We start from the raw sequence: 27,220 nt of genomic DNA on the forward strand, positions 1-27,220 counted from the left end.
TTTCTTTCGGCTACTCCTAAGGCCGTGCAGAGCAAAGGCGTGTAATTACAAGAGCCGGTTGGGTGATTGATCTGTGCCCCGTATTATAGCGAAAGATCAACTGCGGCTTCTGCGGAATTTCGATCTCTCGCCTGAGCTGCGAGAGTAAGGAGCGTAGCATCTCGGTTTCCGTCGAGTGTCAATAGCAGGTTGAATGTGCCATGGCCTAAACCCTGTACATCTAGACTAAAGGCTGCCTCCAAAAGTATCCTCAATATAGGAAGGAACGTTAGCTAACATGGCAGCACATGCGAATGCATGGGAGTGTCCAGCGTAACCTGGATGCAGTTTTACTCCGTGCCCAAGCAGTAATCTGAAAACGACTTCTCCCCCTGATACTGCGACCTGAATTGATAGGCCATCATTTAACAACGCAATATCTTCAATTGATGGACTAGAAGTCTCAAAAATCATTTGGAGGATTTCTACTTTGCCTAGATAGCGTGCTCTATTAAAAATTAAATTATTTCCATACTATCATGCAAGCCCAACATCAATACCCTTGTTAATAAGGTATTTTAGCCTCGTCAAAGTGCGAGAATAATTAGAGAGGGATTATTATTGGGATCCCAGTTCTCATATATATCTTTCTCTTCAATAAATGCAGGATAAGTCACGGCGATATGAAATGGATTTCTAAATACAAGAAAGTAACTGATATCAAATGAGATAGGGCCGTCCTCGGGGACCGTTTGAGTCGGGTCTCTTCTATGATCAAGGAACATTTGGACAACATCAACATGACCATTCTTTGCAGCTGGTGTTATAGGCTCCTCTCTACTATCCTACAGAGGATTTAACAACGTACCTGCATCTAAAAACCTGCATCTAAAAACCTGCGAACACATATTTCCTTCCATTCTCTGCGGCCCACGTCAGAGGTCGGCGAGACTGCTCCGTCTTGAGAAGTTCGTAGACTCTGTCTTGTAGAAAAAGCACACAGAACAGGATGGCATTGGGGGAGGGACCTGAGATCGCAGACACATCCTAGATACGCAGATACCTCTAGTAGGAGTTCAACGGGGAGTTAAAGTAGCGACATGGCCTGATAGTAGACAACAGTAGACAACAGTAGACAACGTAAACGGGAGTTATTGGATAACTTCTATCTTCTATAGATGATAGTAAGCGTCTGAGTCTAAATATACAGAATTACATTTGTACTCATGTCTAAACTTCAGAGTTGTCATGATCAGGGCAGCTTGTCGTAGTCCGTTCCATGTAATAGTTAGATGTTGTAGTAACATTCCACCGCCAAGGAACCTTGGAAATCTCCCCCAAAAATCCTTATCTTATCAGCAAAAATCTTTCCCCGAGATCCGGCATTCCCCTCTTTTGCCTTTGAACATACAACTTGTTAATTGCCACCTTCAACATGGCAGCTCAGACTACAGAGAAATTGGATCAGTTGGACCGTAAGATTTCTATATTTTCTGTTTGCTTTTCCTGTGCGTGACTGATCAGAACCAGTGAACGTCCAAGCCACCCCAACGGCAGACCAGGTTCCCGCTGAAGTTGAGGAGGATTCGGACGACGCCCAAGACGGCGAGGGTGCCGCAGAGGCTGGAGCTGCTGGAGGTAAGTTTGTTGAGCTTTCTTCCCGTGATGGCGCTTTCGGAACCCCACCCATAATCAGAACCCCACTCATAAAAGCTAGTCGAGTTGAACTAACAGCGGGGTCAACTCTAGCCGACAAAAAGAAGAAGAAGAAGAAGCCCAAGAAGAAGAGCAAGAAGAAGGGCGGCGCCAAAGTTCAGAGCGAACCACCCCGTGTCCCCGTATCTAACCTCTTCCCCAACGGCCAGTACCCCGAGGGCGAGATCGTCGAATACCTAAACGACAATGCCTACCGTACCACCAACGAAGAGAAACGATACCTCGATCGCATGAACAATGACTTCCTGGAGGAGTACCGTCATGGTGCTGAGGTTCACCGTCAAGTCCGCCAGTACGCGCAGAAGAACATCAAGCCCGGTCAGACTTTGACTGAGATCGCAGAGGGTATCGAGGATTCAGTGCGCGCTTTGACTGGCCACTCGGGTCTGGAAGAAGGTGACAACCTTAAGGGTGGCATGGGCTTCCCTTGTGGTCTGAGCATTAACCACTGCGCTGCGCATTACACCCCGAACGCGGGTAACAAGATGGTTCTGAATCAGGGGGACGTGATGAAGGTGGACTTCGGTGCGCAGCTCAATGGCCGCATCGTGGATAGTGCTTTCACCATGACTTTCGACCCAGTGTACGATCCTCTCCTCGCTGCTGTTAAGGACGCCACCAACACTGGTATCCGGGTAAGAACCCCTGGTTCTCTTAGTTTCGGGCAGAGCTGACGGGTTTTTAGGAGGCGGGTATTGACGTCCGTATGAGTGATATCGGTGCCGCCATTCAAGAAGCTATGGAGAGTTACGAAGTTGAGCTCAATGGCACGATGCACCCCGTTAAGTGTATCCGCAACTTGAACGGTCACAACATTGACCAACACGTTATTCACGGCGGTAAGAGTGTGCCTATTGTCAAGAGCACCGATCAGACCAAGATGGAAGAGGGCGAAGTTTTCGCTATTGAGACTTTCGGTAGTACCGGTAAAGGTTACGTGCGAGAGGAAGTAAGTTTGTACTGTAGTTACTGGGTCAAGAATCGAAACTAACATGACACCAGATGGAAACCTCGCACTACGCTCTCGCCTCTGATGCTCCTAACGTTCCCCTACGTCTTTCATCTGCCAAGAACTTGTTGAATGTGATCAACAAGAACTTTGGCACCCTTCCTTTCTGTCGCCGCTACCTTGACCGTCTGGGTCAGGACAAGTACCTTTTGGGCGTAAGTTAACGACAAAGTGCATATATGAGGACACCGAAGCTGACGAATTTAGTTGAACAACTTGGTTTCTTCTGGGATTGTCCAGGACTACCCTCCTCTTTGCGATATCAAGGGCTCATATACTGCTCAATATGAACATGTATGTTTCTATTTTGGGAGTTTCCCCACTTGAACTTTTTACTAACTTGTTTTCTTCTTAGACAATTGTGTTGCGCCCGAACGTGAAGGAGGTTATTAGCCGTGGCGACGACTACTGATGTATTTCATAAACATACGTAAATAAACACCAAAAGCATCTTTCAAAGATTTATCTCATTAGTAATGTCTTTGATGTATTGGACAGCCAAAGCCCTGATATCAAAATGCCGATCCTGCCAAGCCTCAAGCCATCAAGTATGCGTGTCGCCCCACGTGGGACGACCGGCTCCCGACTTTTTAATCCGGCATCTCCTATCTCTCATGGCCTAAACTTCGACACATATCCACTTTCATAATGTCTGCGGTCGTCGAAACAACTTCGCCGCACCTCCGGGTATCAGCAGGCAAGGCATCCGCCAAAACACAACCCGAGTCCGCCAGAATCCAGGCACCAGAGGCTTTAGTTGAGGACCATTTTTTCTGGACATACACCGAAGAGCCACATCGCTCAAGACGGCAGGCAATTATCAAAGCCCATCCGGAGGTACGTGGCCCTGTTGTGCGGGCCTTGCAGTGCTATAGGGGTTCGGCGAAGACTCCATGCGGAGCTTTGCGGAGTTCCTATACACACTTGGCCACTTTCCTAGGCGACGGACAGCACCCACAATTGCAATTGCACTTCCAATGCTAATTTGTGATATTTTATGTCTATAGGTCACCAAACTATGCGGTCCCGAGCCTCTTACCAAATGGGTCGTTCTCGGCGTTGTATCCCTACAACTCACCTGTGCCTACCTCCTCCGCAACACCTCAATGCTCGATTGGCGGTTCCTGGTCACGGCATACGTGATCGGTGCGACTTGCAACCAGAACCTGTTCCTCTCTATCCATGAGATCTCTCACAATCTGGCATTCCGGTCCGCTTTCGCCAACCGATTGCTCGCCATCTTCGCCAATCTCCCTATCGGAGTGCCGTATAGCGCAGCCTTCAGGGTACGTATACTCTTCCACATGCTGGGAACAGTCTGGATCCCAAGAGAAGCCATATTCTGAAAAAATACCTCCAACAGCCCTACCACCTGACGCACCACAAATCCCTCGGCGTAACAGGCCTCGATACCGATCTCCCCACAGCAGTGGAAGCATTCTTCCTGAACTCCGTCCTCGGCAAGACCTTCTTCTGCACTTTCCAAATCCTCTTCTACGCCCTGCGCCCAATGTTCATCTACAGCCCTCCCTTCACCTACATCCACCTCCTGAACATCCTCGTCCAAGTAAGCTTCGACTACGTCTTTACCAAACTATGCGGCGGTACCATCCAACCTGTGCTATACTTCGTGATGAGCTCATTCCTCGCTGGATCCCTGCACCCTTGCGCGGGACACTTCATCGCAGAGCACTACTTCTTCTCCAACGTGAAGAGTGGTGGCACAGAGTCACTGACCGAACTGAAGAACAAGGACAAGTCCAAGGCCCCGCACCCACTTGACTCCCTGGCTCCCCCGGAGACATACTCGTACTATGGCCCACTCAACATCCTCACTTACAATGTCGGCTTGCATAACGAGCACCATGATTTCCCTGCTATCCCCTGGACCAAATTGTATAAGCTGCATGAGATTGCGAGCGAGTTTTATGAGCCGCTGCCTTGCCACCGAAGCTGGGTTTGGGTTATCTGGACTTTCATCTTGGATAAAAATGTTGGTCCGTGGTGTCGTGTGAAGCGCGAACAGGGTGGACAGATTGTTGGCGGTGGGAAGCAATGGAATGGGCGTAGTGGTGAGAGCATCTCGGCCAAGTCGGCGGGTCCGGCGGGCGAGGAGGGTGATGGTTGGAAGGAGAGTGAGCTTCAATGTTAGGATCTTGTTCTGTCTTTTGAGTATCACATCTGGTGTTGAATTTCGGCTGTTTAATTACATACATTATCGGGTGGAGTACTTGTACTTGTTAGATTTATTTGTTTACAATAAAATGAGCTATCATCTCCGGTGCCCGTGTTCGTAAAACCATTAAAGGCGTAGAAACAGGGCCGCATGTCTGCAATCAACCAACTACCGAAGGAGGGACACGAAGTCCGCAACTACGGCATAGGCTTAGCTCTAGTAGCAATCACATGAATTATCCCGAGCCCGAGAATAGTTTATGAGACAAAAGGAAACGAATTGAGAGGCTGAGTCCGTTCATCATAAAATGATATTAGACAAGACAGGAAAGGTCAAGCAACAAAGGAAAGCAACAACAAAGAAGATGATGAGACAGACAGATGCCTGGCCTCAAGGGGAGTTCAGAAATCCGGAGAGACAACATGAAAGCAAAGTATTGATACCGGGGAGAAAAAAAAAATCAGAGGCAAACGCAAGAAAAGGCTGATGCTAGAACAGATAGAAAAAGGAATGCTCTTCAAGAGACAAAAAGTAGATGGGAATTTGGGAGATGCGTCAGCGACGTTAGACCTGAGGCATTGAGCCAGCGGAGAGGAGGCGCAATGAAGCCAGATAGACCGTGAAAAATCGACAAAGAGAAGACCAGCTTAGAAGAAGAAGTACGCGATCAAGAAGCTGAGCAGGCAGAGACCTGCTACACTCTGGATCGAAACTCCACCAGCCGTTGGCGCATGTGACTGTTGCATGGCGGCAGGCGCAGCCTGGCCAGTAGCTTCTCCGCCGGTCTTCCGCTGTCGGAGTCCTTGGTCTGCGAGTCGGTCCTTCAGTCGCTGGATCTGTGCGTTGGCTTCGGACAGCTGGGCCTTGAGGTCGTCACTTGAGGGAAGAGCGTTGGCAACGGCGGATCGGGCGTTTGACATTACAGATGCAGGCTCGTGCTGGGGAGATAGGGACTTCTTCTCGGAGAAATCGGGAGCAGGGATTGGGGACGGTTCATCAGAGTTGATCTTCTTGGGGGCCGGGGTCTGGAAATTTGCGCCGCTAGGAGATGTGTATGTCGGAGGTTCCTCGGGATTTACCTGGTGAAAGTTAGAGGATATGTATGGAGAAATGATTGCTGAAGAGGAGCATACCGAGTCGTTAGTTGTGGCATCTGTTGCTAGGTAGACAACTCGGATCTTGCGCTCAACCACATCGGCCTTGGGAGTTTGATCGAACTAAATGTAGGATATCAGTTACTAGTCTTGATGTTCGTGATCCCGCACTCTAGACGTACAATCTGGCCAACGCTAGCCTCCTCCAAGCCATGGGAGACTGAGACGGCCTGGACCAGGAACTTATCCTTGCACTTGGCATCCGCAGCAGGGTCCTCCTTCATAGCCTGAAGCAGCACTATCGGAAACGGTTAGCCTGGCGTAATTCAAGCGCACTCGCTTATCAACCAACCTTGGACTTCGACAGTCTTGCCCGGCTCGATGTGGCCGGAGTTAGGTCGCACACAGTAACTGCAGTATGGTCAGATAACAAAGCTCGAGTATAGGAATTGCGCAGAGGGTCGTCGGGACATACTGCTTAGGAGCGGTGGTTTTGACCTAGTGCGCCGAGGACATGTGTTAGTATTGGTTGTCCCGCGACAAAGGCCGAGGGGGATGTCACACATACCTTGAAGACTACAGATTCCTCGTTCGGGTTGCTCAGGCGGAGGACCTGGCATACTTCATGATTAAAGGGACCTATAATTAAGAGATAAGCTGTTGATCTAGGCAATGCTGAGACAGGTTCAGGATCCGGTACTCACGCTTGAAGCCCAACTCAGAGGGCTCGATTTGGATAGTCATGGTGCACGTAGTCAGAATGAAAGAGGTGGGAAAAGGGAACAAAGATGACAAGAGCACAAATGACTGCACGCGATTAGGTTGCGATTGGGAAATAGAAGTGTGGGAGGGTTATCAGGTCCAGGCCGATGTGATGCCTCAGGAGTTTGATTACTGTCCACATGGGCACTCCAGTTTCGGGGAAAGCTGCTGAGTCAGCAGACAGTCAGGTGATGTCACTATTGACAACATTTCAAGCTATAAATTGAACATTTGCCTTCTTCATTTTTGCTTATTTTATAGGGATCTTCTCTCTTAAACTGTATATCTTGCTCATATGCCTCACTATCATTCGCCATACGGAGTATTGTATCTCACATCCTCGCATCCTCGGTGAACATCTTCCTCCACCTGCATGTGATGCTTGCGGTGGGGTCAATCATCCCACTTGTGTCTAAATTGTATAAATTTGATGCTCTATCTTGTTTATATAGCGCATTTTCTTCCTGGAATATGCTGGAATATTCTCAATCTCCATAGTTGAAATGCACAGAGCTGTGGCATTGAGGTAGGTATGCGACCGTATCCCTCGGCCCCATTCAAGTTATGCTGGGGTTCCAACTTCGACCTTTATTGCATATGAATGGATGTCATTCAACTCGTCAGTAAGATTGTAGTAGACATCTTATAACCCTGGAGGCTTGAATATAGTAAATACTGGGATACCTACAATGTACATATAGGTATCTCGTAGGTTCCTTGGAAAGAGATATCTTTCAGTCAACTGATTACATGTACTTAATGCTACCTATGTATATATAGCTGTTCCCCATTTATACATAAAGACATATATATATATATCCTAGTATTTTGCTGTATATAGTACTTGATAGCCCCCCCCTGAATGTATCTCGCACGCCACCATCAAGCCCTCTAGGTAGGTCGACGGTTCAAGTTGTTATTCAGCTCTATCTGCCCAGGCACACCCGTGGACCCGTGGACAGCCACACAGCCACCTCAATACATAGATGGGAGATGTGTGCATAGGTAGCACAAGTCAAATACAAAATATAGAGGTCTAATTGAAATTGTTACTCTTTCAATAGCCTGTAAATATTCAAGCATCCCTCAGATACGCCATCGAGAAGAAGTTGATGCCATAGAAACCTGGGGAAGGCAAGTGGGCCTTATCGCTCGCCGCCTTTCTGATACGTCACCCACTCTGTTCTTACTCACATCTGAACCACTTACCTGATACAATTTTGACGAGTTTTTCTCATTCTCTGACAGCTTCATACCGTTATATTTTTGAACTTACCAACAGTCATCATGGCATCGGACCTGGACCAGCTCATTGAAATGGGCTTTGACAAAGAGCGCGCCCAGCTCGCAGTGACAAAGACTGGTGGCTGTAAGTTTCTGCCCTTTACCCTGATATACACAGTGATATGTCCTCTGACTAGCTGAATAGTGCAAGACGCACTGCAGTGGCTCGAGGACAACCAAGACAAGTCATTGGAGGAGGTACAGGCACAGGCCCAAGAGGCAGAAGACGAAGAGGGCCCCGCACTCCAACCAGGCGAACAACCACGCAGCCTAGTATGCAACGAGTGTGGCAAGAAGTTCCGAGGCCAATCGCAGGCGGAGTTCCACGCATCAAAGTCGGGACATGTTGATTTTGCTGAGTCTACGGAGGAAATTGCTCCGTTGACCGAGGAGCAGAAAAAGCAGAGACTGGAAGAGCTACGGGAGAAGCTTGCAGCGAAGCGCGCGGTTCTTTCAGAACAGGACAAGATCGACAAGAAGAAGAATGAGGTTTGTATCCCTGGTCTTAATCCCCGCGAATCGTGACTTGGGGCATTTTGCTGACTTTCATTACCAGGAAATCCGAAGGAAGAGCACTAAGGAAAGTCAGGATGCTAAGGAGGAGCTCGAACGGAAGCAGCAGATTAAAGAGATAGCGAAGAAAAAGAAGGAGAAGCAGGATGAAATCGACGCTAAGAAGCGCATCAAGGCAAAGATCGAGGCTGACAAGGAGGAACGTCGACTGAAGGCAGAGAAACAGCGAGCTGAGCGTGCCGGTGTGGCTCCTCCCCAGACCGCCGGTACCTCGGCGCCAACTTCCTCTGGTCCCGCTACGTCTAAGCCTGCCTCTGCATATACAGAAACCCGGTTGCGATTCCAGTCATCCACGGGTAACATCATGAAGACCCTGCCCGTTGACACGACGTTGTTCGAGGTTGCGGCCGCATTGAGGGAACAGGATGGGATCGAGGTCCAGAGCTTTGTGCAGAACTACCCCAAGAAGGTGTTCGATAGCGAGTTTTTCGGAGAGACTTTGAAGGAACTAGGACTTGTGCCTAGTGCCAGTCTTGTCATCCAATGATTGATCCTATCCCTCCCTTATATCGAAAGATAGATAGCTTCTGCAAAGAACGAGAAATGAGATGAATCCCGAAAAATAGCTTCTGTATGTGAAATAAATTCCCATTAGTCTATAACTATTCCTAAATAATGTACATAATTTTGTTTACTTGGAAGAAGCTCTATCTTTATCTTATCTCGTTATCATCATGTGATGTCGTGATGAGCCGCGTCTTGGTGCCTGAATACAACGCGTTCGACACGCCGTCATTACTTTTCTAATATTGAACTCGACACTCATTCACAACAAAACATGCCAGCGTGAGACCCAATACCCAGGACCCAGGAAATGACGTACCCCATGGAATCGAGCACTGATAGTGATACTTTCAGCGTTGGCGACCAACATCGCGGTAGTGCGGGATCCATTATGATGCCGAACGCTACAGGACCCGCCACAGAAAACCCCTTTGAGGAACCTCAACATCGCATCAGCGAATACACAGCACAGGAAATCGCAACACTACAAGCCCGTCTTGATAAGAAATTGGGACCCGAATATATCTCTGCGCGACCCGGTGCTGCGGGGCAGAAAGTTCATTATCTCTCCGCAGACAAATGCATTAATCTTGCGAATGAAGTGTTTGGATTTAATGGCTGGTCCAGTTCAATCAAGACGATTCAGATTGATTTTGTACGTCGATCATGCGTTGATCAACTATCTAAGGGTTGACTAACGCTTATCAGGTTGAGGAGAATCAAACCACAGGCAAGATCAGCCTGGGACTTTCAGTCATTATGCGAGTCACTCTGAGGGATGGAACATTTCATGAGGTAAGGGGACCTCCACAAGATATGAATTTCTGGTGGGTTGTTGTCTTAACCATAGTTCTCTTCTAGGATATTGGCTACGGTCATATTGAGAACTGCAAAGGCAAGGCCGCAGCATTTGAGAAGGCCAAGAAAGAAGGCACAACAGATGCTTTGAAACGTGCATTGAGGAACTTTGGTAACGTGTTGGGTAACTGTATCTATGACAAGGATTATGTGGCCAAAGTGACCAAAGTCAAGGCAGCGCCTGTATGGTCCCCGATGCCCTTCAATCTACTGTGTGTGTGCTGACTACCAGAATAGGGCAGATGGGATGTCGAAGACCTTCACCGCCACCCTGACTTCGCACCTGCTAAGAAACAGCTGCCTCCACCCAAACGTGTACCGGAAGAGGATGATTTACCCCTCCCTCGTCCTATACATCAAGCGAGAGGCAATAATCCTGGGAACAACGTTTCTTTTGAAGGGGACGGCGAGTTTGGTAGTATGTGTTAGAAAACACAATTTTGGACTCTGGCTAATGGTCTCTAGGTGACCTCTTTGATGAAGCCGATTTTGGGGTACCCGAGACCGATACAGGCAATCCTGATGAGATCGTGGTAGATACAGAGATCCATCGAGAACAGCAGCGCTCCGTGCCAACGCACGGTCCAGCGCCTCAAAGAGGACAGCCTGTTCGAGCAGGGTTTAACCCCGCTGTCGTAACACCATCAAAACCAGAGCGATGGAACGGTTCGGGCCAAGCGGGACGACCGAATCCCCTGAATGCGCGACATAACCCATCGGCTATCCCATCTCCAGCTGGAATACAAGGTCGACCGATGGCTGCCCAAGGTCCTGCTCAAAATCTTGCAAACCCCAGACTATCAGCCCCACAACAGCAACCAGTTGGTCAGAATATTCCACAAAACAACATAGCACAGCCTCCGGTCAAAAGGGACACCGTCCCCGGGGGCTTCCAGGGAAATCAGGATATGAACCCACCGCAAGGAACGCCATCATCCGGTTTCTTTTCTGCCAGAGCAGTGGATCTCCTCCGTGAAAACCCACACTCCATCCCGTCGGGAGCACCTCAATTCGATCCACATGCAGAGAGTCCCTCCATCCGTAAGACGGCTGGTGTTGATCATACAAAAAGCATTCCTATCGCTAGGCCGATGCTATCGGGCGCTTCTCCAGCACCCGCCGCTCCAGCCCCATCCAATAATATTAACAACCCACGCGATTTCGTCAATCCCGCAACGGATCTGCAGCGCAGAGTCGGTGCTCCCGGTGGTGGAGTCAACAGTCCGGTCAGCAGAGGCCCTTCTGTCTCATCATATCGACCGTTGACCCGGCCCAACATTGACCAAAGGAACGCTTCTAACTCAGCCGTGATGAATCGAGGCAGTGTGCCACCTCAGCAGAATCTCAACGGGAAACGGCCTCCACTGGTAGACGTCACCAATGCCGATGCTACACCTGGCGCATATACAGGGGTCGCGGCTTCCGGTCCAAATGACCCAAAACGCCCCCGAGTCTCGGATGTTGACTCCTCTGGGCCTTCTTCTGGGCCTCGCCCACCAACCCAGTAATGAGTATGATCTGATTTGTATTTTGTGCCCTTGAGGAAGAAGGTGCACTACCACGAAATTTCCAACTTCAAGCGTTCCTATTTCATCAAAATTTCTTTCTTTTATCTTCACCTTTCGCCTACGGCGTCATGGCATGGCTATCACAGCGGGGAAGTATGGCAGGCGTTTCCGGAGTGCTCAAACCAAATAGATCCACAGGATCCCAGCGGGGAGAAGCACATGCATTAACTGGATCTTGATACATTCTTTCATATTTGCATATTTTTCTCTTTTGTTATTCCTAAAACGGACCTGAAGCATGCTGGATTTCGGGGACACAATAGCAGGATTAGACCCCTTATGTTGATGTTGATTGGCAGAATTATCAATTATACCAAGAATGAAACGTATGAATAATGTAATTAGCCCCCGTTACTTAAATTGACATCATGTTCGACAAAAAGTACGAACAATTGCAAAGTCCGATCCTTCTAAGCTTGGTGCCAAGGCATCTAGAGCAGAACCTCAACCTGGACCTTATTTCCCTTTCCCGGTTCCCCGACCAGTAGTGTGAGAGTCTGGGACAAGTGCAGGATCAATCGTAAAAGATAGTAAATATCTAGAGCCCAGTGTCAAGCCACAAACCCACAAAACACCCAGGTGTTTTATGCATGGTAAGCCCAAAGCATCGGGGAACAGATTCCATGACCATGTTGTCGGTACATTGAGATTGGCGGATTAGTGCATTAGCTTAAAAAAAGGTCTAGGTCTCAGTGAACAGCTCTCATTTGGCTTGGGATTGGCCCATCGGTGCCTAAATCTAGGCCTGGAGGACTGCCAGAAAAAAAGAGGGCGGAATTTCCGGAGGGTGCGACGCGATTTGGTCAATTTTTTTTATTATTCCTGCGCGTACTTCGTAGGAATTCTTTTTATTTCGTGGCTGCAAGTCGCATTACACACCCTTGTCCGGCTCACGCGTCTCGACAACGGGTGTTCGGGTGCCTGACAGCTGGGACGTTCATGTTCGCATTGATTCAGATCTATCTTGCTCTGTCTAAGCCGAGTATTGTCTGCCTAGCGTGCCAATAGTACGTGATTCGGGGATCTGGGTTCTAACATATTTCGAACTGATAGAAAGCTATGAGCGTGTGATCTACTCCGTGCCTCGACTTGAATTGATGAATTCAAAGGAATTAGAAAGAATTAGAAATCAAAAGAAAAGAAAAGAAAAGAAATATTATTTTCTCAAAAAAGAAATTAAATACAATTGATAGTAGGATCAGGGATCCTAGAGCGGGCCCCAAGCCTAAGCTACTGCATACTCTTTGGATGCGCTGATGCGCGCATGTTCGCTCCATGCATACTATCATAGAAGGATCTGGGCCCTGAGGCGATCCTGAAGCGCTGAGACTACCGATCGACTGATCGGCGTTTATTCTCCGGATTCTTGCTTTCGCGGTATCTAAATGATATTATAAGTGTGCACTGTCTGACAAGGGTAATAGACAAGGGTCTTTGGGTTGATACTTGGGCGAAGGTGATTGCCACATATCACTGTATGCGTTGGTATATTTAAAGAAGAATGGATGTCCACGTTCATCGAGATACAAGATTGCTTTTCATTGCCGAATTTCACTACTCATAGACCTTATTCGTGAGAAGATGGCTTCTTTGACTGGTCATTGCTGGGCCTATACTCCAGCAGCAAATACCGTTGTTGCTGCTCTTGGTCTCATCCTCTTTGCTCTGCTCTTGGTTGTTATATACTGGAGAAGCCGTCGAGGACGCAGGCATACCGCAGACTTCACAATTACAGAAGTAAGAAGTTCAATCATACTTCAACGGTATTTTCTGACCTCTCTAGGGAAACATGATCAACATCCCTACTTGGACAATATCATATGGTCTGGATGTAAAGCAGCCATATAGGCGTGAATCGTATGCCTTCGAGGGTAAGTAAACATATTTCTAACCCATCAGAGTCGTATCTAACCGGACTCAATCCGCTTTAGATGTGTAAAATGGGAGATCCGACGCAAGGCATCCGGATCTGGTGCTGTGACAGTGGCATTAATGACATGTAAAAAGAAATTAATTAAAATGGCAGGGTATAAATAGGATCTTTCGAGGAAATCATCTAGATTCCATGGTTATCATGACTCGTAGTAGGTTCTTCCGTAATTTAGTGAAGGCAACCGAAACCAACACTGAACCTTGCAATTTTGATATATCTACAAGTCCAACATATCACAAAGAGCAAAAACCAGCAAATTTCCAAGTTTTTCAGCACCGTGCACATCACACACCTCGTCAAGCCTACACGTGTCGATATTGGTATAGACCGCTGTACTTTGGCCAGACCGCCGTACTTTGAGCCAGGCCATTCTGTACTTCTCGCCGGAAGTTTTTTTGTCTTCCCCGAACAAACTTCTGGGTTCCAACGTGCCAAAAGCAGTTCCTGAACGCTGCAGCCGGAAGCGGGGAGAGAGCGATCCGGAGGAAAAAGAAAAAACAAGCGGAACAGATTGTGAGGGATCTATTCTAGTGCAAAAGTCCTATATTGTAGGAACGGCCCGAACAAGGGTCGGATTCCGACAAATCATGCAGTTCGGATATACGATCTACTCGGTTTATTTGGAAATAATTAATCTAAAAAGTCCAGGCGGATGCATAAGCTGAAACACCAGCCCCTATTACTTTTATGTACGGAGTAGGCTGGTAGCCGAGGGGCGTTACGTTGAGGCTAGGACTACGGAGTATGTACTTCGTAGATTAAACGGGGTGCGGCCGTCTCGATTGTCGCTTTATTTGTCCCTTCTAGACCCATACACGCCCTGGTGGTTGTATATAGTGAAATAAATATGCATTACGGACTAGATTATAATACATTGGGCTATTCCACAGGTCCTTGCCCATGGCCATCATACCTGAACGCAAACATTGCACGGAAATCACTTACCAATTATCACTAATTCCCGAGGGCTCCCGATGGTGTATTAGCCCAAGGTGATTCCTATCACAATTGAATGTGCAAGTCCCCAACGCCTTACAATTTTCAGGGCAGGTTGATCCGATCGGGTAATCAGGACACCCGTGTCTAGACCAAATCGGGTATTCATGTTTCAGCTTTGTACCTTTTTACTGTGGACTCCATACAAAAGATACATCAGGTACGGAGTACATCTTAACACTCTAATATGAGTTGATCGGCCTTGGCACGGGTAATCAAAAGCTCTGGGGTGTAATCGGCAGCTCTATCGATTGGCTTCAAGATCGGAGTCGGGAGAATGAAGTAGTTATACCATTACTCTTTTTAGAGCTATAACGGATCGAAGTCGGATAGGTAGTAGGATTGATGAATGTATATAAGTCTCACAAACCCTTTATATCTGAACTATGCTGTCTCTTCAACATCTGCCTCTATTGATAGAGGTCCTACAACCCCCGAAATCTAAAATGGCCCCTCGCACCGTCCTGATCACCGGCTGTTCCGACGGCGGTCTCGGAGCCTCCCTTGCTCTTGCCTTTCACGCGGCCGGTCTGAAGGTCTACGCCACGGCCCGTAACCCCTCGAAACTTGGCCAGGTTACATCCGCCGGCATCGAAACTCTAACGCTAGATGTGCTATCCAGCGAGTCGATCAAGAATGCCGTGACCAAGCTTTCCAATCTCGATATCTTGGTCAATAATGCTGGCGCCGAGTATCTTATGCCCGTAGCGGACGTGGACATTACCGACGCTAAACGCCTATTCGATCTTAATGTCTGGAGTTACATCGAGGTCACGCAGGCGTTCCTGCCTTTGCTGCTGAAGAGTCCCCATGGCGGGTTGATCGTCAACCAGTCCTCTGTGGGGTCTGTAGCCGTACTGCCATTTCAGGGCGTGTACACGGCATCCAAGGCGGCTATTGCTATGTTGTCTGATACTCTCCGGCTCGAGCTGAGCATCTTGGGGATGACTGTTGTCGACTTGAAGACTGGGGTGGTGCGCTCCAACCTAATCAAGAATCAAAAGGAGGCAAAGCCGCCAACTCTTCCAGAGAAATCGATTTATTATCCGGCACGCGAGGTCGTGGAGAAGGCGTTGAGTCAGGATGCCTTTGCTGAAGGAGGGATGCCAACTCTGCAGTGGGCGACGGCTGTTGTGGGTGATTTGCTGAAGAGGAAACCGCCGCCTGTTATCTGGAGGGGAGAGCAGGCTTGGGTTGCGAGGCTGATTAGTGTTCTTCCGTTTGGGACGTTCGATGGAATGCTGAAGAAGTTGACAGGGTTGGATGTTGTGGAGAAGATTATGAAGGTTGGAGCAGGAAGGTATTGACGGAGAGGAGTTACTAGTCCGGTTTGGTTCTGCTACCGTTGACACTCTCTAGCATGGCTCTTGATATCATATACCAAACCCATCCTATAAGGTACCTGAATTTAGACCTGAATTTAGTCCAAAACAGTAAGTAATGCGTTCTTAAAAAATCCAAACCATGCTGTACCTAAGTATATATATCCCCTTATTGAACCACTGTCTTCCTAGTCCTACAATGTAAACTAGCTCCACGCTGTACGAGGGCCTGCACGCCCGCCTCAAACCCAGTATCGACCGCAATATGCAATGGCGTGCGCCCGCCACAATCATAAGCATCAATGAGCCCGTGGTTACCGACGCAATAATCCAACAGAATATTCAATATTGCCTCATGGCGATGACTAACTGCCAAATGCAGCACCGAGCGGCCTTGTCGGTCGACCTTGCCTATGCGCGCTCCATGCATGAGCAGCAACGCGACGACATCTTCATGACCGCCGATCGTTGCATGGATTAAGGGCGTGAGCCCATCGCCGTCTATCTCATCACAGTCGATATCCTGCTGGAGCAGCACGCACATGATCCGGTGGTGTCCCTTCTGCGCGGCTATATGGAGCGCGGAAAGTGAGCCTGGGTCTGTGTTGTGGTTATTTGTTGTCTTGGGAAGAACTGCGCTGGCGCTGTCAGCACTGGCGGGTGTTGGTTCATCTGTTAACGGCTTCGGGAGAAATATTGTGTGGGATGTGTCTGGTGTAGTTCTGTGACTGCTGCTTCTTCCGTCTGTATTTGCTAGAGAACCTGGATGCATGGGACTGGAGTCTCGATCGCTGGGGTAGAGGGTATGCTCAGTGGAACCGGTGTTAGATATGCCTGGTGACGGGCCTGAAATGAGACTTGACAGGGGCGATTCCTTCAAATCGTCCATGTTTATGAAATTCTGGATGCCGATCAGTCCATTGGCGCCGCCTTGTAGGCAGTTGACGCCAAACCCGAAGGGCGGGGATTTGACAGGGCTCGGGTGTGTCGGCCTGATTCCAGACGAGAAATTAAAAATCTTGGATGGGTCATCGGTCGCTAATATGGGTGGCTCTAGGGTCTGTTTAGGTGGCTGATTTGCGTTGGCCTTCTGGCTCTGTCGTTCTGGGGATCTGATCAGTATCCCGATGGATGATACGGGAGATTGATTGGCCACTCACGACGAAATCTGCGTTGGGCCAAGCGATTCTGCGCACGACGATGCTCGAGGGTGACCTTTCTTTTCACCTCCATCTAATTTGTATGTAAGAAGTGAATGCGTTGCGTCTTATTGTTTCTGAAAGAGATACAATCGGATTTTGAAATGAAGAGAACAAAGGGGCCAAAACGTACACGCCATCATGGGGCAGGTTAGCGCTTACCTTTCCCAATGTTATAGCTATAGTAATAAAGGGAAGAAACTACCTAATAAAAAATAGATCCCAGGAAATCTCTGGGAAGACATCTAAAAGGACATCTAGAAGGACCACCAAAAAGTCTTTACAAGACTTAAGTCAACTAAACTTCTCTTGCATTTCAAGACTGACTAACGTATTAATACACCATACTAATTGCAAAAATCACATCTATATCCACACTGACTCTTAGAGCTTGTCTTTTCTCTTAGCTTTATGGGTTGAACCGTCTGTCTACATCTACATCGAAGTAAAAAAACAACCATTAGTTGGTTACCCTTTCAATTAATTCATACAGTAGCCCACCAAACGATCATCGATCCTTCACTTTGGAATTGTTGCAACTGAATACCGGAACACCATTCAGTAAGAAAAGCAAAGGATCTCAAAGCTCAACTAGGCCACAGAAAAGATGAAAAGAACATATTCGGCCAGACCATAAATGAGAGCTGGCTGAGGCCCGTAGAAAGGCAAATCTACCGTAACCCAGACTCTGCAATTGAGATGCCAATTACTGGCGGTGAGAGCGGTTGGAAGAAACCGAGCGAGTAGCGTTCACTTTCGGTTGCTGGATTGTCGTAGGGTCAGGCATGGAAAACAGCCGACCTGGAGCTTGCTGGGGTGTTAGGACACTATTTGAAGTACCCAAAGACCGATTCTCAGTATCAATATTTGCGGACTGGGTGGAGGAGGTGCGAATGCGAGCTCCTGCCGCTGCACGCAATGTGGTCGGCTCATACACAGAAGGAGCAGGACCAATTACGCGGGGCTTGAATGGTGCCGGCCCAATTGTTCGCACACCAGTTGGCTGAAGATTCATGGAGTCTCCATCCTGCTGCTTGGGAATATTTGGATGGTTTAAGCCCAACGTCCGAGTTGCGGTCTGGGATCGTATCGCATTAGTGTCGTTCGAAATGACAGGGCCGACAGGTCCTGCAAAGATGGAATCATTAAGAGTCAGTGGCTTTTTTGTCGCCTCCTTTGGGTGTGATCCCAGAGCAGGAGTAACCTGAACAGACGCGTCGGAGGTAGTGGTCCTCTTTGGAACCTTCAGATCACGAAGAACCGGAGTTGGGATGGCCCGTTGTGGTTGCAGGGGTGCAGCAAGTTTGCTCGAAACCTGGAGAGATTCGAACTGGGAGATAATGTCTGGACTGTCACTCCTGGTTGGCGAGAGGCCGGGCACATGTACCTTGTGTGTGCGTTTATCCGCAGAAGGAGGAGAGTTTGAACTGGAAGAAGGCGGCGGTGGCGATCGATGCCCATCAAAGGGGGTAAGATCGCGCCTGGCAGCTGGAGAAGCTTCAACAGCATTAATCCCTTGCTGTTGTGCTGCACGAGCTTCGATAACTGCAATGAGACTATTCAACCGAGCTTCCATCTCTGAGGATGAAGGTGCCTCAGGTGGTGCAGATGTGGTAGGAATCAACTGGAGCAATTTTGATTCCAGTATGCGCTCGATATCCTGAGTAGTAGGCAAATCTTGGCGCGAATTAATGGAATGAATGTGCTTACGGATATCGCGAAGTTCCGTAATAATCTGTTGGCCCATATCTACGCCTTCAAATCCTGGACTCTGATCATTGGGGCGAGATTGGGTTTCCGGGACCTCAATGTTCGGTATTTTCTGGGAAATGACTTCATCAATGCTCTGGACTGGCACCGACTCCCCGGTCATTTCGGCAAACTGGAGACCTGCCAATTCTGCAGCACCGGGACTCTGGATAGCCACTGTCTTCAAGGGACGACGGGCTGGTTTTGCCGTATTAACTAGAGGGTCATCCTCGCTCAGCAGATCCCGAGGCTGGGCTTTCTGCTTGCTTTTCCCCTTCTGGCTGCCAGGAGTAACATTCTGTTTGCTGTCTTTAAGTTCAGTTGCCTTGAAGACAGGTGTGTTCTTAGCCTCAGTGACGGGCATCAAGTGTTCAGCCGAGTCTGCTTCCTTGCTTGGAGAAGCCGTGCCCTTCTTCCGTGGCTGCTCACCGGGCGAAACCTTCCACTGAATTTCATCAGTAGTAATTGAGCCCACTTCTGGATAAGGAACCTTGGAGGTATTCCCCTTATTCTTTGCCTTTTTCGATTTGGCACTCTGATGCATAGATTTAGAAGGAGATGCGGTGGGGCTTTCCACTGGAGGGGATTTGGTATCCAGCTGAGGTGATTTGGGCGTGTTAGGCGGGCCCTTGCTGGATTTGAAAGCTGCAGTCTTATGAAGAGGAACAACATGAGCTGACGGCGATGGTGCCACCACTAGGTAGGGCCCAATATGCGGCAGAGAAATATCGGTTGGAGTAGCCTGGGTCTTGGTGGACTGTGTAGTCTTCTCAATAGGGTCAAAGTGAGATAGGCTCTTCGATGGACTGCTCAGAAGAGCTTTGGCCCTTGGCTCGTTAGGCGGAATGGATTTCTGCACAGATGGAGTCTTCTTCATTGGAGCAGAGGCTATTGTATCGATAGACGTTGTGTACGATTCGGTTGCTCGGCGAGACTGAAACAAGGACATGAAGTCCTCAGGCTCAGAGATTTTAGCGGCGAAGTTGGCGCTGTTCAAGAGATCAGCATGTAGATTTCACCAAATGAAGTATGATCACTCACGAAGGAGGCGGCCGCTGTACTCTGCTGGGGGCGAGAGGGACTAAGAACATTGTCAGCTGTATTCTCTTTCTGCACCTGTCATCAAAACGTACTGTGAACCTGTCCTTGGGTGTTGCCCTTGCCCTTGCTCTTATTTCGTCCACGTGCCCTGCCTCGGTCACGAGCATCGCTGTCATTGTTGTTGCAGTTCAACGCAGGGTCCAAATGAATACCGGCTGACATTGTAGTCGAGCGGCCGCGCGGTCCTGGACGTCCCGAGCGAACGGGATTTGCATAAATGGAGGCTCTATAATTTCTCTTCTGTCAATTGGGATTCCTTTAATGTCAAAGTATATCAATTTACCTTGGAGCATGATGAAGACTAGCAGGTGCCATGGGGGGTGGGGGAACAAAACCACCTCGTCCTCTCTTTCCTATGACACCGCCACCACGACCGGCAGATGAAGCAGGATAAGGATGATTGGCATAAGTTCGCAGCTGACTTCCATTGGGATGCAACATGGCGTGTAGATTAGCTCGGTGAGACTGGCCGCTCTCAATGTCATCGAGTTCTTCTGTTCCGTGAATATCTCTGATCTCGGCATGTAAATCTGCGACAAGGATTAGTACATAGCCAGAGAAACCCGTGGGCGTTTTTTCTTCAATACTTACTTGCCCATTTGCCCAATTGAGCTGTATCTCTCTGATCGACCTGTCGGTTGGATTCAATCCTGGCAAGCTGTGTGCGAGCCTGATTCTGAAATTCACCGGTGGAAATTACGTCACGCCGGGCGCTTCCTAGGTCGGCCTATTGAAGTGGTTAGTTGGAAAAGTCAGAGAAGAAATGAGAGATTAGATATTACCATTTGAAGAATTTGCATCTTGCGGAGCTGCTCCGCGGATTCAGCCATCTTGCCGGTGCGCTTTCCGCAGTGGGTGAAGCGTCAATAACGGTAAAATGAGCAGTCAGATACAAATACGTGACAGGTTGTCAACGTGTCACCGGGATGGGAATATGCTTTTGTTGGAGAAAGCACGGTTAGATGAGGAAGGAGTGAGTAATGAGAAAAGGAGACGATGTCTCCCAGACATAAGGTATCTGAAGATCAAGGTGACCCCAGAGACAGTGGGCCTTCAAAGGAAGGACAGAAGTGAAACGAAGCTTAAATTTCGAGCAAGGTCCCCGAGGGACCAACGACAACTCCGAGGACCTGGGACTCTTCTCAAAGCGAAAGAGACAAGTGCCAAGCAGAGTATGAAAGCCTGAAACAAGTGAGAACCGCTGGAGGTTCCAAACGAAAGAAGCAAGAGAAAAACACAAGGGGAGAGAGAGCTGTAAAAAGAAGAAAGAGAGGCGATGAGATGAGGATAAATAAAGGAACTGCCAGCGCAGGTTGGAATCACTTGGGATAAAAAACGCGGCGCGTCTGTGAATGCACAAACAAACACAATATTGCTTCTTTGGGTAGCAACGAGTCCGCATACTGAGTCTCGACTTCTGCATCGCACCTTCCGTCGAAGATCTAGCACGTGGCATCGGAAGCTGTATTGGAGCACGTGGGGTGGCGAAACCCTCCAGATATGTATATTTCAAGATCCATTGATTGAAATCATTGAGTTGTGGGATGAGAGAGAGCGAGCGGAGTTGTAAGAGAGGAGAAACGAAGCTAACGGATTTCAAAGTCGAAATAGCGAGGCCGAAATACCAAAGCGCACGTGCTCAGTCTCTGCCAGAGCACGTGGATGATATACTTCATCTTGCTCCCTCTAACTTGAGAGTATATATACATACTACCTACATGTACCTAGGCGTATAGTAGCTATCGAAGTACCTGTTACCTGTCTTGAGACATCGCAATTCACTCCTACATAGACAGCGGCACATAGCAATTTTTGAATGAGAGGATTGTAGCGTATGACATTGCATAACAGCTAGCTGTTCAAAGTGGATACATATTTACATAGGAACACGGCCCAGAATCTTCCCAAGAACACTGGGGTATAATCATCGCCGCCATCTGTGGAAACGCCTCGAAAACAAATCCTTCTAAGGTGCACTGCAACTATGAGCCTCGCCGTCATCTGCAAATAGTAACCAATGTTAGTATACTTAATGAGGGTGCGACCATTTCCCAGGACAGACTTACTCCGAATGATCTTGACGACCGCCTGCACTACACTGACGCCCATCACAACTACCCCGAAGCAAATACATAGATACTCTGGAATCTTCTCTCGTCGTGAAGCACTGCTAAGCTTGATGTAACAGAGAGGAGGGAATATATAGGCTAGAGCAGCAGCACTGGTTGCGCCAATGAGCTCGAACACACTTCCCAAGTCGCAGGTTATCAAGGACAGAATCATCGCAGTCACTACCAGCGCCGTTGTGAAAACAATGTGTCGAACGGGGTTGTGTGGTTCGTCGGGGAAGTAGTAGGTTATCATGACGGAACGGCAGACGAACGCTTCAAGGGGTAGTGTGGTCAACATGTTGAGGCCAAAGCAACTAGTCGAAGTCAGTCAAGGAACTCCATATCAAGATCAATGGGAAGACTGTACAATCGCGCGATGTTGACGACGATATTGTCTGATGGAAAGTTGTTCAGAACGTTGCCCTGGGTTTTAGACCCGAAGGACAGGAACCCTGCGATACCCATTGCTAGGCACATCGCCAGAGAGATTCCTGTCGAGTAATGTGTGACCCGGGTGAAGCGGTCGAGTGTCGGTCTTTTCAATGAGCCGTAGATCAAAAGACTGTTGTGGTCTGTGGAAATTAGCGATTGTGATATCAGTTGGATAAGAATGGAACATACGACAAACAAATGCTGTGGTTGTTAGCAGGCTTTACAATGATTGACAGGGACAGTTAAGACATACCAAAAGAAATGACCCCGACAGCCTGGAAAAAGCCAGTGTTGAATATGAGGTGGCTTTTGATCTCTCCGCGCGATTCAGGCGGGACCCGAAATCCCTGACTTATGACCGCAACGACAATGACTATCATGCTGATCAATGCCAACGCGGATGCTTTCGCCAGCTACCTGACTGTTAGTCTCTGACAAGTACATAGTAAGAAAAGGAAAGAGCTGACCTTGGCGATGTCTCTGTACAAAGACAATGGGTATGAAACAACTAGAACAAAGATAACGATAACGGCCCGGCGATCTGTGAAGAGCCACAGGAAAGACATATCCCTAAGAGACGGAAACAAAGCACCTAGAACGTGTGGAATAGTATCGCCAACAATAATACAGAATGCGACCATGCCGCCGAATGCAAATGCCCACTGCGCAACCGAGATTGCAATGAGACCGCTTTTCCCGAAGCAATGCTGCATAGTTGCCTGAAAAGAATCGGCCCCACTCAATTTAGAGTTGATCACAATCAATCGGATGGTCCAGTCTACTGTGATGGTCAAGGCAGACAGCAGCAAGATGCCCGTTGTCATACCTGCTTGACGGAGCGCGTAAGGTTGCCCAATGATTCCCGCCCCGATAATGCTGTTTGCCATGTTCATGAACGCCATTTTCATCCCACTCCGCGGCCGCGCATTTTCGAGATGATCTTCGGGGAAGAAATCGTCCGATGTTGCAAGCGTCACACTAGGCGCTTCAATGTTTGTGAGAAGAGGAATTGATTGTCCACTGTGGTGTGTCCCTGGGCCCTGATTTTCAAGTTCATAGTCTTCATCCTCCAGCCATAGCGTGTCATCTGGACTATCGTCTGGGCTAGGAGTTCTCTCAATTGAAACGCGATCGGAGTCTTCGGGTTCTTCCTCTATGTCAAATCGAACTCGATTCATGGTCCGTGGCGTACGGGGCTTTCCATCGGCTGTAGGTTGAGAGATTGAGGAGTGGCGTTTGCCATTTATCGCGTTACTCGGGGGGATCAGCGACGGAAGAGGCTCCGGGTGGAACGCTAGATCTTGCTCCTCACTTGAGGTAGAGAGTAGTGATTGAGCTTCGTGTTCATCCTGGGCATTCTGAACACGCAGGTGATCCTCTGAGAACTCATCCCCTGGCATCGCTGACCGTAGATAGTTGGAAGTGTAACGGTTACTTTCAGGCCACCTGGATGGGGGCTGCACGTGATAGCTTATCGATAAGAACTTCTGTGGTACGATAAGGGATACCAACGGTTTGCCACGTGCATGTACTCCACTGCATCCATGGATGTATAACTCCAGGGCTGCCCAGGTGCTTCCAAATGGGTCTGGCGAATGATAAATTATTATATGTACATATGTAGAGAGGAATGCAAATTAATTCATATATGACTTTAATGATCTGATTTATCTGGCTCAGGATAATATAAAGATCAATATATGTAAGATAACATTAAGATGTCTTTTCAGATTTACTTCTCTTTTTTTTACAGTCTGTTCCTTCGCCTTAGTTCTTTCATCTTTTACTGATATTTTCAGGTGTCATTTTAAGCAAACTGTATAGATTATTCCACGGCATATTCTATATCTTCTATTTTATTAGGAAAAAATGGTGAAACTAAAGCATCGAAAGGATAGGCTATGGTTATAAATCCCCTAGAGCCAGTCAATCAAACTTTCTAACAATTCAAACAAATGACTCCCTTTATTTGCAAAAGTAAAACAGAGACTACTCACGCAACACAACTTCGATGATGCTGCGAAGGTTATCCAGCCCGATAATTCTTTCAATCCGGAAGTCTGTCCCTTCCATAAGAGCATGCCATTGCTTCACACTGCGCTCTTTGCCAGCGATGAAAAACATGTTGATATCATAAAGAACCTTTTGTGTATCTGGCCGTATATTTGATAGAACGATATCGCAAATGAGAAGTTTCGAGTTGTAGCCCCTCATTGCCGGCGCCAAGTTTCGGAGAATCGTTCTGCATTCGGCGTCTTGCCAGTCATGCAATATGAGCTTGAGTAGATATGCCGCGGCACCTAAAGAACATGAATAAATGAGCGGTATATCGAGTTGAAATCTAACTCTGTCCACCTACCTTTGACGGGCTGCACCTCTTCAAAAAAGTTGTAAGGTTGTACTTCAACGTTGGGGGGACATACCCTATCTCCAGCTGTAATGACCGCTGGCAAATCCTGGAGGACATAGCGTCCCTTGAGGTTTGGATGTGAGGATTGTACGCTCTGGATGCTTTGGCCTTTTCCGCCGCTAATGTCGACTAGGACGACATCATTTTCCTCGGCTTGAAGGCTGCTAAAGTCATATAGGTCACCCAAGTTGTCTTTGAAACTTGTCATAGCTTCATTGAATGTCGTTACAGCTTTGGGATCTTGCTGGAGTATACTGAAAAAGTCCATGTTCTTGGCCCCCTTCGAAAATGCAAAAGGCGTGTTAAATCGATCAGAGGGGCTCACGAAACCCGTGGTGTTGAAAAAATCAATATATGTCGACATGGGTCTAAAAACATTATCCCATGAGTGTCTGGTATATGACTGCATAAACTTATTGGTCCATTCTTGAGACAATGCGGTCTGCTGAAATGTATCCTCTCCAACCTCTTCGAAAATTTCCAATGCCCCTAGAGCGCGCGCGATACGCCCAGTGAATTCCACGTCTGTCCCTGCCCGCTTGGCTAGTTGCTCAACTGTGAAAGGAGCAGAGGTTGGTAAGTTGTCAAAAAGGCGCATCTCGATGGCTAGCCTCACACAAAGAACCTTGTGAGGTTGGAAATGAAATGCTATCAGAGACTGTCTCGGTTGCACTGCACATTGTGCAAGCTTATGGGATGTCACATGAATGATTTTTAGAGCTGATACTCTCTCTGACTTAGACTCAGCTTGCGAATATTGCAATATTGCCTCGTTGATAGTGGATGCAAGGGAGGTGAGTTTGACAGACGAAGGCTCGTAGTACACTTCTTCAAAGGTCATGTTGGCAGACTTTGATAATTTGGAGGTGATCAGGATACCGCAGCAAAGAACAGTTAAAGTCAGGATATATAGTACCTCAGCTATGTCAAATAAGGTCCATGGGCCCTAGAGATATATATAGGGCTAACACTTATCTCTTGGGATAGATCGTGTTACAGGGCCTTTTCCGCTATCTTCCACGCAAAATGCAGCTGAAAACCCAACAGATGAAGATGGCCATTCTGTCAAGAGAATGCATCATTAACTATGTTGTGGCTTGCTGAATTGAAACTAGGGGTTAGCAAAATTTCTCTACTTGATATACTGATCGGCATTATTACCAATACATTGATGTTGACTACCTACATCTGATGACTTGGGGCGTTGTCGGCTGATTTGGCTGTAACTTATCCATGAATGTGGTATGTGGCTGTGGCTAAATTGAGGGTGGCTGGCTCAGCCATATCTACTGGTTACTGTGTGTGCATGTAGAATACGTCGTAAAAAGAAAAAAAAATCAATGTGCACTTAGTAGTGCCCAAGCTTATGCATGCTCCACGAGTGTCCCGAGGTCTCCTAGCTGCTGATGTGATAAGATAGTAATTGGACGATAAAGGAAAATATGATGAGCTGAATATATTGTGTGGATCTATGCCAAGTCGTTCACAAATCGAGAGAAGTTTAGTGCTGGAGCTATAAACCAATCCACACTAGCTTCCAAGCTTATCACCAGCGAGTGTGGGTCGTAACTCCAGTAGTATATTTGGGTAAGTATACATGTATGTACATAATGCATCGTGTGGAGCTATGAAGAATGGCATTATCATTCCAATAAAGCGTGTAAAATTAGACACGAGATAGAGAAAGCTAGGAGAACCATTCTAATTTTTGGAGGAACATTCGGCTGTAACCCTCATTTTTTTTAAGGTATGGCGCTCGTCTCAAATTATTATGGGAACAGATAAACAATAGGGATACAGTCCATTATTTGTGGTGAGTTACTACTCCGTACATACACCGATATAAAACTTGATTTTCCCATTTAGCTGGCTCCAGTAGGGATCTACAAATATTGCCAGCATGTCTCCATAACAAAGCTCGGCAGTGTCGGACTTGAATTAATCCTTAGTCCTTTATATCGTTGTGTATACTCCGTACCGTGGATTGTACAACATAGACAAATGAAGAATAATCCACTGAGAAAACATCTCTGTGATTCGACCATTCCTTGAATCGATGCGAACCATTTCTTGATTTGCCTGCATATATAGTTTCTTTCTTTGCGCTTCCCGATTGGTGATGAGCTACCGGCAAACACGGCCTAATATGTGAGGCCAAATAACAAAATGGTCCTATTTCGATGCATGTGACGAACTGAGTTGTGGCGAGCTGAACGCCTGCCCGGGGAACATCCATTTTTGTTAGTTTTTACGGATGAGTACTCCGTCCCACGTCACCCCTGCGGAGTGTAAGATCACGCGACAGGGGTGTGCAGGGCTACGATAAGGTGGATTTACAGGCTGAAGGTTCTCATAAATTATGTCAGGGCTAAATGAGTTCATCGATCATAGATAGACATTTTCTTAAATGAACCCGCATACCGTGCTGTAGATGCTCTTGATTT

At 47.7% G+C, this 27,220-nt stretch overlaps 11 protein-coding genes across 11 annotated transcripts; 6 read left to right on the plus strand and 5 right to left on the minus strand.

The window, feature by feature from the left end:
• Window positions 1-1,414: 1,414 nt before the first annotated feature.
• On the plus strand, window positions 1,415-3,116 carry N7479_003406 (methionine aminopeptidase 2; the record flags this gene model as incomplete). Its single annotated transcript, XM_057251103.1, has 7 exons — window positions 1,415-1,454; window positions 1,510-1,617; window positions 1,729-2,330; window positions 2,381-2,644; window positions 2,698-2,859; window positions 2,912-2,998; window positions 3,060-3,116. 7 exons carry the CDS (start codon window positions 1,415-1,417, stop codon window positions 3,114-3,116), a joined length of 1,320 nt encoding a protein of 439 aa, XP_057110428.1.
• Window positions 3,117-3,352: 236 nt separating this feature from the next.
• N7479_003407 (sphingolipid delta(4)-desaturase family protein) lies at window positions 3,353-4,856 on the plus strand (the record flags this gene model as incomplete). The annotated part of the gene is made up of 3 exons (XM_057251104.1): window positions 3,353-3,541; window positions 3,712-3,990; window positions 4,068-4,856. The coding sequence occupies 3 exons, from the start codon at window positions 3,353-3,355 to the stop codon at window positions 4,854-4,856; spliced, it is 1,257 nt and encodes a 418-aa protein (XP_057110429.1).
• A 671-nt stretch (window positions 4,857-5,527) lies between these two features.
• N7479_003408 (uncharacterized protein) lies at window positions 5,528-6,718 on the minus strand (the record flags this gene model as incomplete). Its single annotated transcript, XM_057251105.1, has 7 exons — window positions 5,528-5,959; window positions 6,014-6,097; window positions 6,157-6,272; window positions 6,327-6,385; window positions 6,450-6,472; window positions 6,543-6,613; window positions 6,679-6,718. 7 exons carry the CDS (start codon window positions 6,716-6,718, stop codon window positions 5,528-5,530), a joined length of 825 nt encoding a protein of 274 aa, XP_057110430.1.
• A 1,305-nt stretch (window positions 6,719-8,023) lies between these two features.
• On the plus strand, window positions 8,024-9,080 carry N7479_003409 (UBA and UBX domain-containing protein; the record flags this gene model as incomplete). The annotated part of the gene is made up of 3 exons (XM_057251106.1): window positions 8,024-8,105; window positions 8,166-8,509; window positions 8,577-9,080. The coding sequence occupies 3 exons, from the start codon at window positions 8,024-8,026 to the stop codon at window positions 9,078-9,080; spliced, it is 930 nt and encodes a 309-aa protein (XP_057110431.1).
• Window positions 9,081-9,419: 339 nt separating this feature from the next.
• N7479_003410 (RAD52 DNA repair protein RADC) lies at window positions 9,420-11,463 on the plus strand (the record flags this gene model as incomplete). Its single annotated transcript, XM_057251107.1, has 5 exons — window positions 9,420-9,752; window positions 9,806-9,892; window positions 9,959-10,138; window positions 10,193-10,373; window positions 10,421-11,463. The coding sequence occupies 5 exons, from the start codon at window positions 9,420-9,422 to the stop codon at window positions 11,461-11,463; spliced, it is 1,824 nt and encodes a 607-aa protein (XP_057110432.1).
• Window positions 11,464-13,104: 1,641 nt separating this feature from the next.
• Window positions 13,105-13,454, plus strand: N7479_003411 (uncharacterized protein; the record flags this gene model as incomplete). Its single annotated transcript, XM_057251108.1, has 3 exons — window positions 13,105-13,260; window positions 13,307-13,394; window positions 13,423-13,454. The coding sequence occupies 3 exons, from the start codon at window positions 13,105-13,107 to the stop codon at window positions 13,452-13,454; spliced, it is 276 nt and encodes a 91-aa protein (XP_057110433.1).
• A 1,444-nt stretch (window positions 13,455-14,898) lies between these two features.
• N7479_003412 (uncharacterized protein) lies at window positions 14,899-15,759 on the plus strand (the record flags this gene model as incomplete). Its single annotated transcript, XM_057251109.1, has 1 exon — window positions 14,899-15,759. One exon carries the CDS (start codon window positions 14,899-14,901, stop codon window positions 15,757-15,759), a length of 861 nt encoding a protein of 286 aa, XP_057110434.1.
• Window positions 15,760-15,943: 184 nt separating this feature from the next.
• Window positions 15,944-17,007, minus strand: N7479_003413 (ankyrin repeat domain-containing protein; the record flags this gene model as incomplete). The annotated part of the gene is made up of 2 exons (XM_057251110.1): window positions 15,944-16,878; window positions 16,935-17,007. 2 exons carry the CDS (start codon window positions 17,005-17,007, stop codon window positions 15,944-15,946), a joined length of 1,008 nt encoding a protein of 335 aa, XP_057110435.1.
• Window positions 17,008-17,679: 672 nt separating this feature from the next.
• N7479_003414 (uncharacterized protein) lies at window positions 17,680-20,653 on the minus strand (the record flags this gene model as incomplete). The annotated part of the gene is made up of 6 exons (XM_057251111.1): window positions 17,680-19,711; window positions 19,764-19,803; window positions 19,856-20,049; window positions 20,107-20,353; window positions 20,415-20,550; window positions 20,606-20,653. The coding sequence occupies 6 exons, from the start codon at window positions 20,651-20,653 to the stop codon at window positions 17,680-17,682; spliced, it is 2,697 nt and encodes an 898-aa protein (XP_057110436.1).
• Window positions 20,654-21,789: 1,136 nt separating this feature from the next.
• Window positions 21,790-23,766, minus strand: N7479_003415 (putative amino acid transporter; the record flags this gene model as incomplete). Its single annotated transcript, XM_057251112.1, has 5 exons — window positions 21,790-21,824; window positions 21,890-22,248; window positions 22,302-22,567; window positions 22,633-22,779; window positions 22,834-23,766. The coding sequence occupies 5 exons, from the start codon at window positions 23,764-23,766 to the stop codon at window positions 21,790-21,792; spliced, it is 1,740 nt and encodes a 579-aa protein (XP_057110437.1).
• A 589-nt stretch (window positions 23,767-24,355) lies between these two features.
• Window positions 24,356-25,617, minus strand: N7479_003416 (uncharacterized protein; the record flags this gene model as incomplete). The annotated part of the gene is made up of 2 exons (XM_057251113.1): window positions 24,356-24,666; window positions 24,726-25,617. The coding sequence occupies 2 exons, from the start codon at window positions 25,615-25,617 to the stop codon at window positions 24,356-24,358; spliced, it is 1,203 nt and encodes a 400-aa protein (XP_057110438.1).
• Between the last annotated feature and the right edge of the window lie 1,603 nt (window positions 25,618-27,220).

The sequence above is a fragment of the Penicillium vulpinum genome (assembly GCF_028829585.1).
Source record: "Penicillium vulpinum strain IBT 29486 chromosome Unknown utg000002l_segment0_segment0, whole genome shotgun sequence".
Classification (NCBI taxonomy): domain Eukaryota; kingdom Fungi; phylum Ascomycota; class Eurotiomycetes; order Eurotiales; family Aspergillaceae; genus Penicillium; species Penicillium vulpinum.